Here is a 14,394-nt window from a genome sequence, read left to right as displayed (position 1 = left end):
GGACTGCTCTAACCCCACAATACCTTATGCAGTTTGAAAAGGGCTGACTTCAGAAGATCTGAATGTAGAATTAGGATATAGAGACTAACAGAATTCTAGGAACATCCTCTGCAGGTGTTTTGTTTGTTTGTATTGCATTTCTCACCACAAAGTTCTTTTGTACCTTTACAATAGTATCCAACTTAGCTTTTTAAAAAATAGTAGCAGATAACTATACTACTGTTTCCTGATAAAACACCAAATAATACTTGTTTCCTTGGTCTATATTCCAAATACAATAGAACATTGTATGGTAATGTCTTTAACTACAAGTTAAATCTCAGTTGAAAAATAAGAAAAGAACCGTTTTTCTAAGAGAAAAGAAAAAAAAAATGTGAATAAGCAGAATATTCAGTGATGTTTAAGGAATATCTATAGTTTTCTTTCCAACCAAGATTTCTAACAGTAAAACAGAACAAGTAACATCTACGTATAGAACTTCTGATGCTCAAAAGGACAATTAGTTCTGTCATGTCTTTGGGCAGTAACCTAAACTGTTTTCTAAATCCAGTCTCCAAGAAAAAGAAAAAAAAAAGAAAAAAAAGACATTCTGTATAATCAGGAACTTACATGCTTCACTCCCAACAAAAACTTTCAAAATTTTTATCAAAATAAATCAAAAATAAATAAACAAGCAACAACAACAACACTAAACCTACTACTCAACAATTAATATATTTATTGTGTTTTACTATATATAATTTCAAAGAAAATTAATATTGTATGGAAGGATTTATTTTTTATGATGTGTCAGTGCACAGAAAGGATAATGAAAGATGAATCTTTTTATTAAGATTTTGCATTTTTAGATTCTTGTCTAAAGCTTTCTTATCTTCTCCTCTTACTTATGTAACAATATGTTACATATAAATATGAAATATGTTAACAACATATTTTATTATATCATTGGATGAGGTGTTAAAGGATTCATCATATTTAGACCCTCCTCTTATTTCTTCTTTCAGAAACTCATTTTATATTTGACATAGATGATTCCCTAGAACAAATGAATATCCTTTTCCTGTTTAGGATATGTTATTAAAAGTAAAATGTAAAAATCTTACACAAAAATATTTTTATGAAAAAATATAAAAATGCATTTTGGCACTCCAAGACCTAAAGATTCTGTTCCCATGAAAGTTTTAAAGTAGGTCAAAAATGACAGCAATTTATTAGACTGAGTAATATAAAGTCTAAAAATATTTCTGGTAGGATTCAATCTGTTCCTTCAAGTTTCTGAACATTGCAATGCAAAACTTTAATGTCTGCTATGAAACTCTTCTTCACATGTTCTAGAAGAACCTTAAGTATTATTTAATCTAATTAAAACCTAAGAAAATGTAGCTGGTGTTGATTTTATTATCTCCTTAACTTTTTGATTAATATATATTTTTTAGAATGTGAAATATGATCCTTTATAGATTAGAAGACAGAAAGTAAATTTAATATTGCTAAGTACTCAAAAACAAACAAACAAATATAATCTATGGTTATTGATATATATATATCACTGATATATATTTAGTCTGTGCATTGTTACAATGACTTGGTGAACCAATCTTTAAAATAAACATTTTATTAAGTTCCTCAGACAAGTACTAAACACACTGAATAAACCTGCAGTAAGTGCTTTAGAAAACATTATACCTGAAGAAATAAAGTTTATCAACATGATTGAATATTGCCCCTCTGCAAGAGGAGGCAGTTCATATTTGATTTTTTGCTGGTGTCTCTAAAAGTAACAAAAAAGACCCATCTACATCTTAGAGGTGTTTTGTGTGTGTTTGTGTGCATGTGTGTGTTTTGCAGCTGTTGTTGTTGTTTGTTTGTTTTTTCCCCTTTGGGGTGGAGAGAAGCTGGGCGAAGGGTAGGGGTTTAGTCATAAGACGGTAATTAAGCAGTGCTAATGAGATTTATCAATTTACTATAATGGGCTGTCAAGACAAAAACAACAGGCCAAAAGGTTAGGAGGGTTAAAAAAAAAAAAAAAAAAAAAGTAAAGGAGCTACATGGCCACTATACAGTTTCACAGATGTGTGGAGTGTGGTGGAGTAACTCAGTAACTGTGCCTGGAGTAACTCAGGACTCTCATTTGAGTCCCTGTATTGTCTGGTTTACAGCTGCCACTGACTGACAGATTTATCAAAGATTCAGTCCTGCTATAATGCAACAGGATACCCCAGAACTGAACAAGTCTTTTACTGAAGCCTTCAGCTAAACACAGTGTAAAAAATAAATATATATATACATATATATATGTATTGTACAGGCAACTAGATTCTAGTATTGCCTTGCCATCTGATTGTTTATTATTTACAAATCCTAAATTAGTTTCATTCGCATAGTGACATATAGCAGGTTTTTTTAGCAATTGATATGGACACCAAAAAGTTGAGCCTGCTTCATTGTTCAGAACTATACTTTGACATTTCCTCCTTGAAACCATTTGTGACATGTATGACAACCTTAGTTCTGCTGCTTCAACATGTTTTGAGGTTTACTGATATCCAAGACAATTTAAATTAACTCGGGGACAGAACGTGACAAGCCACTGCACAGCAGCAGAAATGATGCCAATTCTCTGCATGCTCTTGCTGTAGAGACGTTCCTAAAAGCATTCCTTGCATGCACCACTGAGTTACACTTTTCTTCAAAACTCTGATTTCCTTATCTAACTATGTAGCAGGACAAGTATGTGGCATAACAAAATGGGTTCTAGGAGCTTCTCTCATTTACTATTTACTACATATATTACATTATTGGAAAGTGTGAAGACCATTCTCCCTGAAATGAAGTCTGCTCAGCTCTCTTGGTGATGTAGACTCTCTTCAATATGTTTGAAGAGCTCTGCAAGACTCTCTTCAATATTTTTGTTCCTTTAACTTCTGACTTATGTCTCAAATACATTTAAGCAATTAAGAAGTTTTAGGGCTACACTGCTTATTGCCTCTTTTACTCTGCTAAAAAAAAATAGAGGCAGTGCAAAACCAAACCAAACAAAACCAAAAACAAACCAAACCCTACTATGAATTTGCAATGGTGCAATTGAAAACAGAATGAGATTATTACTACATGTGACCAGCTTTTCAGTCATAGACATGCTTTGTACTTGACTGTGAAAGAATACAAATTTTAAATACAGGTAAATGGTTACTGAAATATATTGGAGGATTTTTTAGGATTTAAAGCACTGGAGTTGGAGACATTAATGTACTATAACCTATTACTGAAAATAAAAGATGGGAGAAATAGGTGTTTTCGGATCACACCCCAGCTACTCCTCAGCTGTGTAAACAGTCACTTAAAAATGTTACTGCAGTTTGCAAAACTAGTGGTTTCCTTAATACAGATCTGAGTTGTTAATTCAGATCACATCCATGCTTAAAAATCTGATAAGTGAGTAATTGAACAGTGTCATCTCTCAGCACCACAAGGTGGTAATGAACAATAGTCTTAAGGCATCCGCATTAATTGTGAAGATAAAGTAGAACTGAGGACGCTCTGAAGATAAAGGAAAAACAGAGCTATCTTTCTTTTTTTTTTTTTTTTTTTTTTTTTGACTTACCGTTACTCCAAAGAAGTTGGTTTCATTCATAGCATCCAGAAAAATTTTGCCAAGTTTGTGATTTGTATAGTTAAAATCTTCAATTTTTTGGTGCTTGTTGGTGGTATTGAGATACTTCATTGCCCGCTGCAGAGTCTTGGCAATCACCCATATTCCATCATAGGCGTAACCATGAAATTTGCTGGATTGCCCATCACCTCGTTTAGCATTGTATTCCCTTTCATATTGCTGTGGAGTCTGCAGAGGAGAAAAAAATCAGTCTTACTTCAATACTTAACATTTTACAGATTTGGGTCCAATTCTACACCATGAACTGCGTGCTCCAATTTAGATGTTTGCACGACTAATATAGAAAAGGCAACCAGAGAAAGAAGCAAAAAATTCCAAAAACGTGCTGCTTGAGTTACAGACTGGTGGTGGGGCCAGAAGGGGGTTAGAGACAAAAAGACTGAAATGCAGTTGTTGGGCTTCTCTGTATGAAGGACAACTTTGTTTTGCTTTCATACGGAAAGTTTTAGTTCAACCAAAGCTGTCGGTCTGGGGTGCATATTGGTGAGCCATAATACCAAAACATACTAAGTCTGTATGCCTGCAAATTATTGCTCTGATTACATTCTATAGGATAATGCAAATCAATTAATCTTTACTTAAGCAAATATTTGCTTAATGTGCAATTATTTAAGTGGCAATTTGTGTACATTTTACAAGTTTACTATGCTCTTTATGGTGTGCTGTGTTATGATGAGTTGCCTTTTTGTAAAGTGCTCAGTCAGCAAGGCATGAAAGACAACAGATGAAAAAAGATGAAAAGCAGCAAAATCAGGCATGTTTATTCATTGGCTACAGTTTGCATGCATTTGTTCTATGATAAAATGTTATGTACTTTATGGAAATGCCACATATTTACATGTTTACAGCAAGCCCCACCACCAGCCCCCAGTTCAGAGTTACATATCACCAATAAAATCAGCCATTTGCAGGATTAGGGATAAACATAAGAGTTTTCTATTTCTGTGCTCAGTTATACTAATTTGCTACAATGTAGCATGTGCATCATTTGCCATGTGTAGCATGAACACCAACTCTGCAGAAGCATCTTGTAACTTGACCTTTTTCCTCCATGCTTTATTGTGCCGTGATGTTGTGACACTACTGACTGTATGAAAAAATAGCTGGAGGAAAAATACTAACCCTTCCTGATATGGTCTTTATCATTTTTGAACTGAGAGGCTCAAAATCCACTCCAATATAACCTTCCATGGCTGCAAGAAGATTTTTGCTGAGACACTGTGAGGAATTAATCCAGGATTCCCACCAAAGGTTTTCATACCACCCTGGAATAATCCACTGATATTTGCTGCCATACATTTCTTCGTCATAAGCCTACAATGAAAGAAAAATAGAAAAGTTAATAGATATTTTAATAGACATATTAAACATAAAGAATATTGTTTATTTTATTTTTCATCATTAATGAAGTAATGGCCTGACTGAAGAACACACAAGTATTTAGAGCAGTTTAGAATAATTACTTGCTGACAATGAATACCTCTTTCTTGAAGATTCCTGTCTTTAAAATTAAGGTCATGAGAAGAAAATTCAATAAAATCTATTTTGCTTCCAATAGAACATTTATTCAAAATGAGAGGAATAAACTATTGGATTCTAAAACCAGGAGAGATAAAGAGGAACACTGGCAGAAGGCACCGTGTTTCCATAAGAAATTTTACTTAACATAGTTTTTCCATTGTGGTAGGACCACCATGCTAACATATTTAAGCTATATTATTATCAGACTAAAAGGCACATAAAACAGAGTGAGGTTAAGCAAGAAAACATAGATCCTAGACACCATCAAATCCCAACATTGAAAATATGAATGGCATGACTGTGATAAAATAGAGACCACAGGGACACTAAGTAAACACTTTCTTCTGATGAGCTTTAATCAATGGTCAACCAATAAAGCAAGCAAACCTCTGTGATTTTTTTTCCAGCATGATAATTCTTCAGGTGAAATTCTAGATTGTTTGAATACTGAATACAGCCTATTGTACTTCAAGATACTGAGATGATGATGATCCCTTTTAAATACACAGAAGAAAATAAACAGAAGTATTTCCTTAATAGGCACATATGCTAGTGTACCTAAAAGCTGATCTATTCACAATAGATATTTTATTGTGAAGAATGTTCTAGGATAAAGTTAGTGAATTATATTTCAGATGTTTCTCTCGCTGTCTTGTAACTAGATAGTTTTCTTTTGACACTTCGGGTAGACTCGATTTCAAACAGCAGTCTTTATGCTTCTTTGGTTTTAATATAAGCAATACTGGAGATACAAGACATATGAGATTAAAAAAAAAAAAGTTTTTATAAATATGTGGTGCAACTTTAAAGCTCTTAACTGGAAAACCTCTAACTCTTTACAGAATCTTTATAACAGTAGAAGAAGGGAACTGAGAATGCGAAGAGGAAATATTATTCACTCAGAGCACAACTGCTTTGAAAAGTATCCCAAAGATCTTCCCCAAAGCCTATCAGATATATAAAGATGAATAGCAAAAAATACAACATAGGAAAGCCTCCTAAATACATTAATAGTAAAATTAAAATTGGGCTTGAAATCTGTTACAATGGTGCAAACTCAGTTCAGAGATGTATTATGCATAAAGCAGTTTTGTTTGGCCCCTGGTTGCAAGAGCTGATGTTCAGCCAAAATCAAATTTCATGCATTTGTATACGGTGCTACTCGAAAGTGCTCCTGGTCTGAAACCCAGTGTCTGCCATCTCACATGTTATTATACAATCCACTTAAATTACTTGTCTTTGTCTCTCTTTTTAATTCTATCCTTCCAGAAATACATCTGTTTTTGTTTTCCTGTCCATCTCTGCTCCTTCTACTGATACAGTGACACTGCATCCCATGTCCACCTTTGAAGAAAACAGCAATTTCATCCACCAATACCTTCTGATGTCCAAACAAGTTTCTTCTACACAATGAGGTGATTCAAGACCTTTCAGTCATATAGTGTCTTTTATTTGTCTGTTTTCAAATCACTGAGAACACAAATTAACAAAGAATGGCACTTCTAGAGAAGGGCAGGCTTTGACAGCTTCCTCTGCTCTATACAGATTGAAGTATCAAACCATATGTTGCAGGGAATTATTAGCTATGAAGTATCCTGAAACTGGAGCTGTTGGAATTACTCTGTTTGCAATTGACTCTGTCTTCTACATAATCTGGAAATGGCCTGGGATATTGTGTAAAAATTAAAAGTTTCCAAATGACCAGAAATTCCATCCTTGAAAATGAGAGATCATTCCCAACAAGGCTGAGGTGAAACTTTTCCATACCTGCAAGAATCTGGTTAAATATTTAGATTTTGCTAACAACAACAACAACAACAAAAAAGTGTTGGCAACTATTCCATTCAGATCTGGCGGAATGACAGAGCTGGAAGAGTGATCTGAGGAAGCCAAAAGGAGGAGGAACAATATTAGTTCCCTCAAAGCTGAGCACCATGTCACTTTTCCAGTGATAGCACAACTAGTGCTTTGGCTTAAAGAAGACTTTGAGTATATTTCAAAATATTGTTTGTTTGTTTGCTTGGTAGGTTTAGTTGTTTTGGTTGTTTTCCCCACAGTTTCCTCCCTGTTGATTCTGCTGCATAGAGATGATTCTGATGCTTGAAAGATGCATTTCCTTGACATGAAACATACAGATCTTTCTTGAGCTGTTTGATTGAACACAGATCACCTCTTACAGGTTTCAGATTCCATGAGAAAGATTTATTGGCACAAAAGAGCAGGGTAGAAAAGGCTTACAAATGCGTTATACGATCAGAACAGTATAAAGTAGTTACAGTGTCTTCCCCAATCCTTCCTGTATGCCCTATGTAGGCTACAGAACCCTGAGTTACTGCCAAGCACCTAGCGAAATATCCTCAGTATTTTCTGCCCTTGTGAGACTGGATTTGGTATTTTTTTATAAAACCTTATAATTCTTATTTGAATCCATAAAGAGATACTTATTTAGAAAAAAAATAAAAAAAAAAAAAAATATATATATATATATATATATATTTGGAATTGTAAAATGCTTGGTGAGGTAGAAACTCTGGCTCAGCGCTTTATACATCTATTTTGTGCTTTATACACCCTCTCCCTTCGGTCAAAAACTCACATTAACAAACATAGCTGCTGCCCAGAAATTAGCCAAAGATGAGATGATCAATTAAACATTTTTTTTTTTTTTGCACTTACAAATGGCCATACTTAAAGGTTAACTGACTATTTAAATGATTTTTAAAATGTAAGCTTAACTGAGCCTTATAGGAATTAGATACAAACAGCTTTTAATAATGTGCCAAAATTAAATCTAATTTCTAAAGTGTATTATGCTGGAGATTTTGATTAATTATGACTATAGAGCAAGTTTGAAGAAATTGTTTTATTCTATTAAGGGCATAAAGAAATCAGGACAAAAGACAAGCAGGCACCATGCACTTCTTAAAGAGACCCTTGATATTAATTAGTTTTAGAATAAGCTAATTAACAGAATTACTTACATGTTATGAAATGATTAATTTATTAATCAGACTGTAAGGGATGTAAGGTTGAAGAAGATATACTATATTATTTGTGCATGACAGAGAACTTTAGTTTTAACTATGAAGTGGTTCTCAGTGTATCAGCAGAGATGTTGATTCTTCTCTTTGATTGCTTTGTACAACGGGCTTGCATTACTCAAAACAGGAGCAACACATTCATAAAAAGCTACAGGTTATCTTTGCTGGTGCTGAATCTGCATTCATATGCAAATGAAAGTCTGCTCCAGTTTAAAAGAAAACAGCAGCAACAAAAAAACCACACTTAATTCTGTAAGGAAACGTTTCTACACCCTTCTAAAAAAAGACTTTGCTCTTAGTTGAGATTTTGCCTTTGCTAATGGAACCATTACACTGAATATCGTTAGGATTTTATCTGCAAGCTATTTTATGGGTGCTGCCTTATTTCAAATTTCATGATATCTAAAACAGAGCATAGCACATTCTGTGTTCATTTAAAATGCTCATCTTCAACACATATATGGAATGCTACTAGAGACAAACTGGTAGGAAATGTGTAATAAGCAAGCCAAAAAAAAAAAAATCATTGTGAGAAATAACAATGCCTCTTAGTAGTTAAAGAAAGCCAGTTTTGCTTTCAACATCTCAGATCTGAGATCAAGTGGAAATCAAAAAGATGAATCACCTCAGCCTCTGTAAGAAAGCTTTCTGTGTGTAGGAAACAAATACTGGCGTATTGTGCAAAAGTGGCTGCAAAACCTCACCCCCGTTGTCTTTCCATCATGTTTCCATCATGTCGGCATGTACACATCCAACATCCCACCTCTACAAAATGCCTGTAGACTTCTGAACTGCAATGAACCTCCATCTGTTTCTCATTAAAAATCAATGGTGCCTTTAATTCCAAAGCAGAGCCTCAGCAGTAAAATTCTATGAGCTCAAGGAGAGTAGAATCCAATCCTTCTGTATCAACAGGCCTGATTAAGCCTTGTTTTTGTTATTATTAAATGTTTACTAAAATAGACACACAAAGCTCATGCAGTGACATATGTGTAATATTTACCTTCTTTAACTGTCTTCAGACAGATAATTGTGTCAGTTACGCTGACTTGATATGCATGTGGCTATACTTCATTATCCCTATGGCTTAAAGATGATATGTGGAAAAATTCTCACTAAGTTTTTTAGACAGATTTTCTGCAGAATTTGAAGTTTTCATTGGGAATACAGTGCAGTTGCATGTCAATCCAATTTCAAATGAAAAACAAAACAAAACAAAACTTGACAATGGTCCAACATAGCTGAACATTTTGATTCTTGAATTGTTAAGTTTTGAGCAAAATACCCTTATTTTTATTCCACTAAAAAATATCACATTCATCCCACTGAAGTGAAAACAATAGAAAGCTAGGATTTCCCACTGAATTACAATTGCTAACTTCTTTTGACACTCATGTTAAATGAATAGCCAAGATTATTTAAACCATACAATCATAGAATATGCTGAGTTGGAAGGGACCCATAAGGATCATCAAGTCCAACTCCTGGCACTGCACAGGTCTACCTAAAAGTTTAGACCATGTGACTAAGTGCACAGCACAATCACTTCTTAAATTCAGACAGGCTTGGTGCAGTGAATGCTTCACTGGGGAGCCTGTTCCAGTGTGCAGCCACCCTCTCAGTGAAGAACCTCTTCCTGATGTCCAGCCTAAACCTTCCCTGCCTCAGCTTGACACCATTCCCACGGGTTCTATCACTGGTAATTACAGAGAATAGGTCAGCGCCTGCCTCTCCACTCCCCCTCGTGAGGAAGTTGTAGACTGCAATGAAGTCTCTCCTCAGCCTCCTCTTCTCCAGGCTGAACAGGCCCAGTGACCTCAGCCACTCCTCATATGTCTTCCCCTCTAGGCATTCACCATCTTTGTTGCCCTCCTCTGCACACTCCAACAGTTTAACGTCCTTTTTGTACTGTGGTGCCCAGAACTGCACACAGTAGTCGAGGTGAGGCCGCACCAGTGCAGAGTAGAGTGGGACTTCCCTCGACCAACTGGCAATGCCATGCTCAATGCACCCCAGGATATGGTTGGCCCTCCTGACTGCCAGGGCACACTGCTGGCTCATATTCAACTTGCGGTCAAACACAACCCCCAGATCCCTCTCTGCAGGGCTGCTCTCTTCGAAGACGTCTCAGCGTCTCGTTGCCCAGTCTGTATGTCTGTGTTCTCATCATCCCACTCAGCGTACTGTCGCCCTGTCTGTGTGTATAGCCAGGGTTGCCCCGTCCCAGGTGCAGGACCCGGCACTTGCTTTTGTTAAACTTCATGTGGTTGGTGATTGCCCAGCTCTCCAATCTGTCCAGATCTCTCCGCAAGGCCTTTCCACCCTGTCGTGGTTTAACCCGACCAGCAGCTAAACACCACGCAGCCGTTCGCTCACCCTCCCCCCTCCCTCTCTGGGACGGGGGAGAGAAATGGAAAGTGAAGCCCGTGAGTTGAGATAAAGACAGTTTAATAAGACAGGAAAAAAAAATAACAAAAATAATAATAACAATAATAATAATGATGATACAATGGTGATAATACGAAAGTAATAATAGTATGTACAAACAAGTGATGCACAATGCAATTGCTCACCACCCGCTGACCGATGCCCAGCCTAACCCCGAGCAGTCCGGCCCCCTCCCCCCGGCTAGCCACCCCTATATATTGTTTAGCATGACGTCAGATGGTATGGAATACCCCTTTGGCTAGTTTGGGTCACCTGTCCTGGGTCTGTCCCCTCCCAGCTCTTACTGCACCCCCCAGCCTGCCCGTTGGCAGGACAGAGCAAAGGCTGAGATGTCCTTGGCTTAGTATAAGCACTGCTCTGCAACAATTAAAGCATCGGGGTGTTATCAGCACTCTTCTCATTCTAAGCCAAAACACAGCATTCCACCAGCTACTAGGAAGAAAATTAATTCTGTGCTAACTGAAACCAGGACACACCCTCATCATAGTCCACAACTCCTCCAAGTTTGGTGTTGTCGGCAAATTTTCTCAAAACATCTTCTAGTCCTACATTCAAATCATTTATAAAAACATTGAAGAGGACTGGCCCTAAAATGGAGTCTTGAGGGACCCCACTAGTGACCACCCGCCAGCCTGATGTGGCCCCATTTACCACAACCCTTTGAGCCCTACCCGTCAGTCAACTGCTCACCCATCGTATGATATTTTTGTTTAGTTGTATGCTGGACATTTTGTCCAGTAGGATCCTATGGGAAACCGTGTCAAAAGCCTTGCTGAAGTCCAAAAAGATCACATCATCTGGTTTCTCTTGATCAACTGGATGGGTGATCTTATCATAAAAGGAAATCAAATTTGTTAGGCACGACCTACCCTCACGAACCCATGTTGGCTGGGACCAGTGACTGCATTGTCCCCCAGGTGTGCTTCAGTAACTTCAAGGATCATCTTCTCCATAATTTTACCAGGTACTGATGTGAGATCGACAGGCCTGTAATTGCTAGGGTCTTCTTTCTTGCCCTTCTTGAAAACTTGCACAACATTTGCCAGCTTCCAGTCTACTGGAAGCCATCATAGGAAACACCTGCTAACGTTCACTTAGGCTTGAATTAGTCCTGTAATGTTTTTAAAGTTTCCCACTGAATTAGATTACCTTTTAGTCCATTTATTGTTATGTGCAATGCTTCCTGCATGTGTATATGCATGTGTGTGCAAGGAACATCCAGGTAAAATGAAAATGAGCATATAACCTCTAATGGAGGTCCTGAGGAAACCTCACAGTGTATGATTGTTGAATCCAGCCAGAAAACCGAGGCATACTTTAAAGACTTTGCCACCTACATAAATCATTAGCAAATAGTATTCCTGTTATAACCACCATCAGAAATGCATATATATATATTTTCCACTGGTACAATAGCACCTCTCTCTAACAAACCTAAAGCTCTGTTATATTCTGAAAAATATAACAGGGAATCACAAACAAAACCTGTCTGAAGTTACACCTGAGGAAAGGGGTTAAAAAACTTGACATAACTAAGTTATTGTGCTCTTAGACACATAGCTGTAGGAGTGCATGAGTCAACAATATATTTTATGACTAATAACAAGCTTACTGACACATTGTAGTGTATTAATATATAAATGACCTACTTTGAACTGCCCTCTCCTGCATTCAGTCTCCTGCTGAAATTCTCATATTAATACATTTATTAAAGCATAAATACATAAATACATCTTGGTTTTCTCCAGGCTCCAGAAAAAAAAAAAATCCACCTTATTATTTTTGACACTGATGTACTTTAGAAGAAGCTGTCACTCTTGAAACTTGAATTACGCATGCTTCCTGTGTTAGTACTAAACTGTTCCTGTAGAAAGCTGCACCAAGCTTTTGTGTTCAAGAGACAGTCCCTGCCATAAGTCCTTCAGACTCTTCAACCCTCAGTATGGACAAGAAGACACCTTGCCCATGAGGATTTCTAGGATTTCTTCAGTGTCCTCATGGATACACAAACATGGAACAGAACTGTAGAGGAGAGGAAAGCAATAACATACTAAGGGCAGTGGCCTTTGTAAGGCCAAAAACTTGCCAAGTACTGTGTTGGCAGACAGCTGTGATTAGGACACCACAGCTAGACAAATGAAGCCCATTCACCAGAGATCTGTGGAGGATGTGAGCCATGGAAAGAACCTTATTTCTTGCAGGAATGGAAAAATTGAAGATTATCTTTGTCAATCCAATTTAAATGCTGGAACAAAAAGATCTATATATAAAGACCAATCAGAGCTGAGAAGAATGAAGAACCAAACAATGCTTTCCATTTCCTTTTGGATGCAAACAGATATTGCTCCTTCCAAACATATTCTGCAATAGCTCCTTTCCAAATTTTGCCAGCAACTATGACAGATGCTGAATAAGAGCCAACATATGTCTGAGGCACATGTAGCACTCAGATTTTGAACATTTGCCTTTCCTTTCTTTGCTTGGATAGGCAACTTTGTCTCTCTAAGTGAACATCGAAAGACACCCTCTGAAGCTTAAGTACCATCATTATTGCTTTTTCACTATATTCTTTGTGTTATTGGGGCATACTGAATTAATCTGGTTATTTAGACTAATAATTCAATATTAGTACAAAATTAAGTCCACTAAAATCTGTCTATATCTGGGGTTCATTTATTTATTGATCAGATAAAAAAAAAATAAATTTACATTTTACTCCTGCTTCTTTCAATGGCAATCAGACTGCAGCACATTCAAATACATAAAAACAAATGGTGAAGATAATATTCAGTGAAATTATGTATGCTGGTCTTACTACATTTCTTTTAATTCAAATTCTTTATAGTTTTACAAAGTAATATTTTATTTCAGTAAGAATATGTCAAATGTATGGTAAGTGGGAAGTGAATGGTGGCTATGCAATTAATAACATTTTGGGTAGCAGAAATAGAGTTGTTTGGTTAACCTCTAGAGGAACTGTTTGATTTTTTTTATTCTTCCAGAGCAAAACATGCAAAAATACGTATATGCAGACCAGAATGCAGCTCTTTGACATGATGTAAATCTGGCAGTTCTCTGCATCTGTGGCTACATATACAACTACATTGTTTATGTACATATACAACTACAGTGTTTCCTATGACCTGACATGAAGTTCAATCTGGCATTTAATTCCATAACAGGAAAGCAGAAACAAAATCTAACCATGAAGGCTGTGACTAAATTCCACTAAAATCAACTGCAAAGTATTTTATTGAAACAGAAATGGAGCAAAACATATGTAACTGTTTATACTCAAATATATTTTTATTCAAATGTACCACATTTTTATTCTGATATGCAATTGCATATATTTACTTACACAGCAGAAAACTTTCACAGCCATTTCCTCATCAAACTGGCCAAGGATTATCCGAACGTCATTACCCTGTAGATTAAATAAGATGCAAGGAAGTTAAATACAGTCACAGCCTTTCCAGAAACAACTTCAGCTGGCCATTGAAATCATGTGGAGAGTTGGAACAGATTACAGCTGCAGACAGCAAAATTCATTCAGAACTATTCCATGTTTTACATGTTCAAGATCTGGAAACAATGCAAAAGGGGGCAGCTGAGGTGTTTGAAAAAACGCTTAAGCAATTGCACTTATGAGAAAAAAACTGGAATGTTTATCTTGTGAAATATTACTACTCAAAAACAATAAATTACCAA

At 36.4% G+C, this 14,394-nt stretch overlaps 1 protein-coding gene across 1 annotated transcript in view; it reads right to left on the bottom strand.

Annotated features, from left to right (window-relative positions):
* Positions 1-14,394, bottom strand: part of GABBR2 (gamma-aminobutyric acid type B receptor subunit 2) — a gene marked incomplete at both ends in the record, with an annotated part of 496,416 nt that overhangs the window by 224,234 nt on the left and 257,788 nt on the right. Inside the window, 3 exons of the mRNA XM_082753404.1 lie at positions 3,605-3,841; positions 4,796-4,987; positions 14,045-14,110. Of these exons, the coding sequence (XP_082609530.1) occupies positions 3,605-3,841; positions 4,796-4,987; positions 14,045-14,110 (495 nt within the window). The remainder of the gene's footprint in view (positions 1-3,604; positions 3,842-4,795; positions 4,988-14,044; positions 14,111-14,394) is intronic.

The sequence above is a fragment of the Aythya marila genome (genome assembly GCF_965140915.1).
Source record: "Aythya marila genome assembly, chromosome: 2".
NCBI classification, from domain to species: Eukaryota; Metazoa; Chordata; class Aves; order Anseriformes; family Anatidae; genus Aythya; species Aythya marila.
This window is presented reverse-complemented; position numbering and strand designations above follow the sequence as displayed.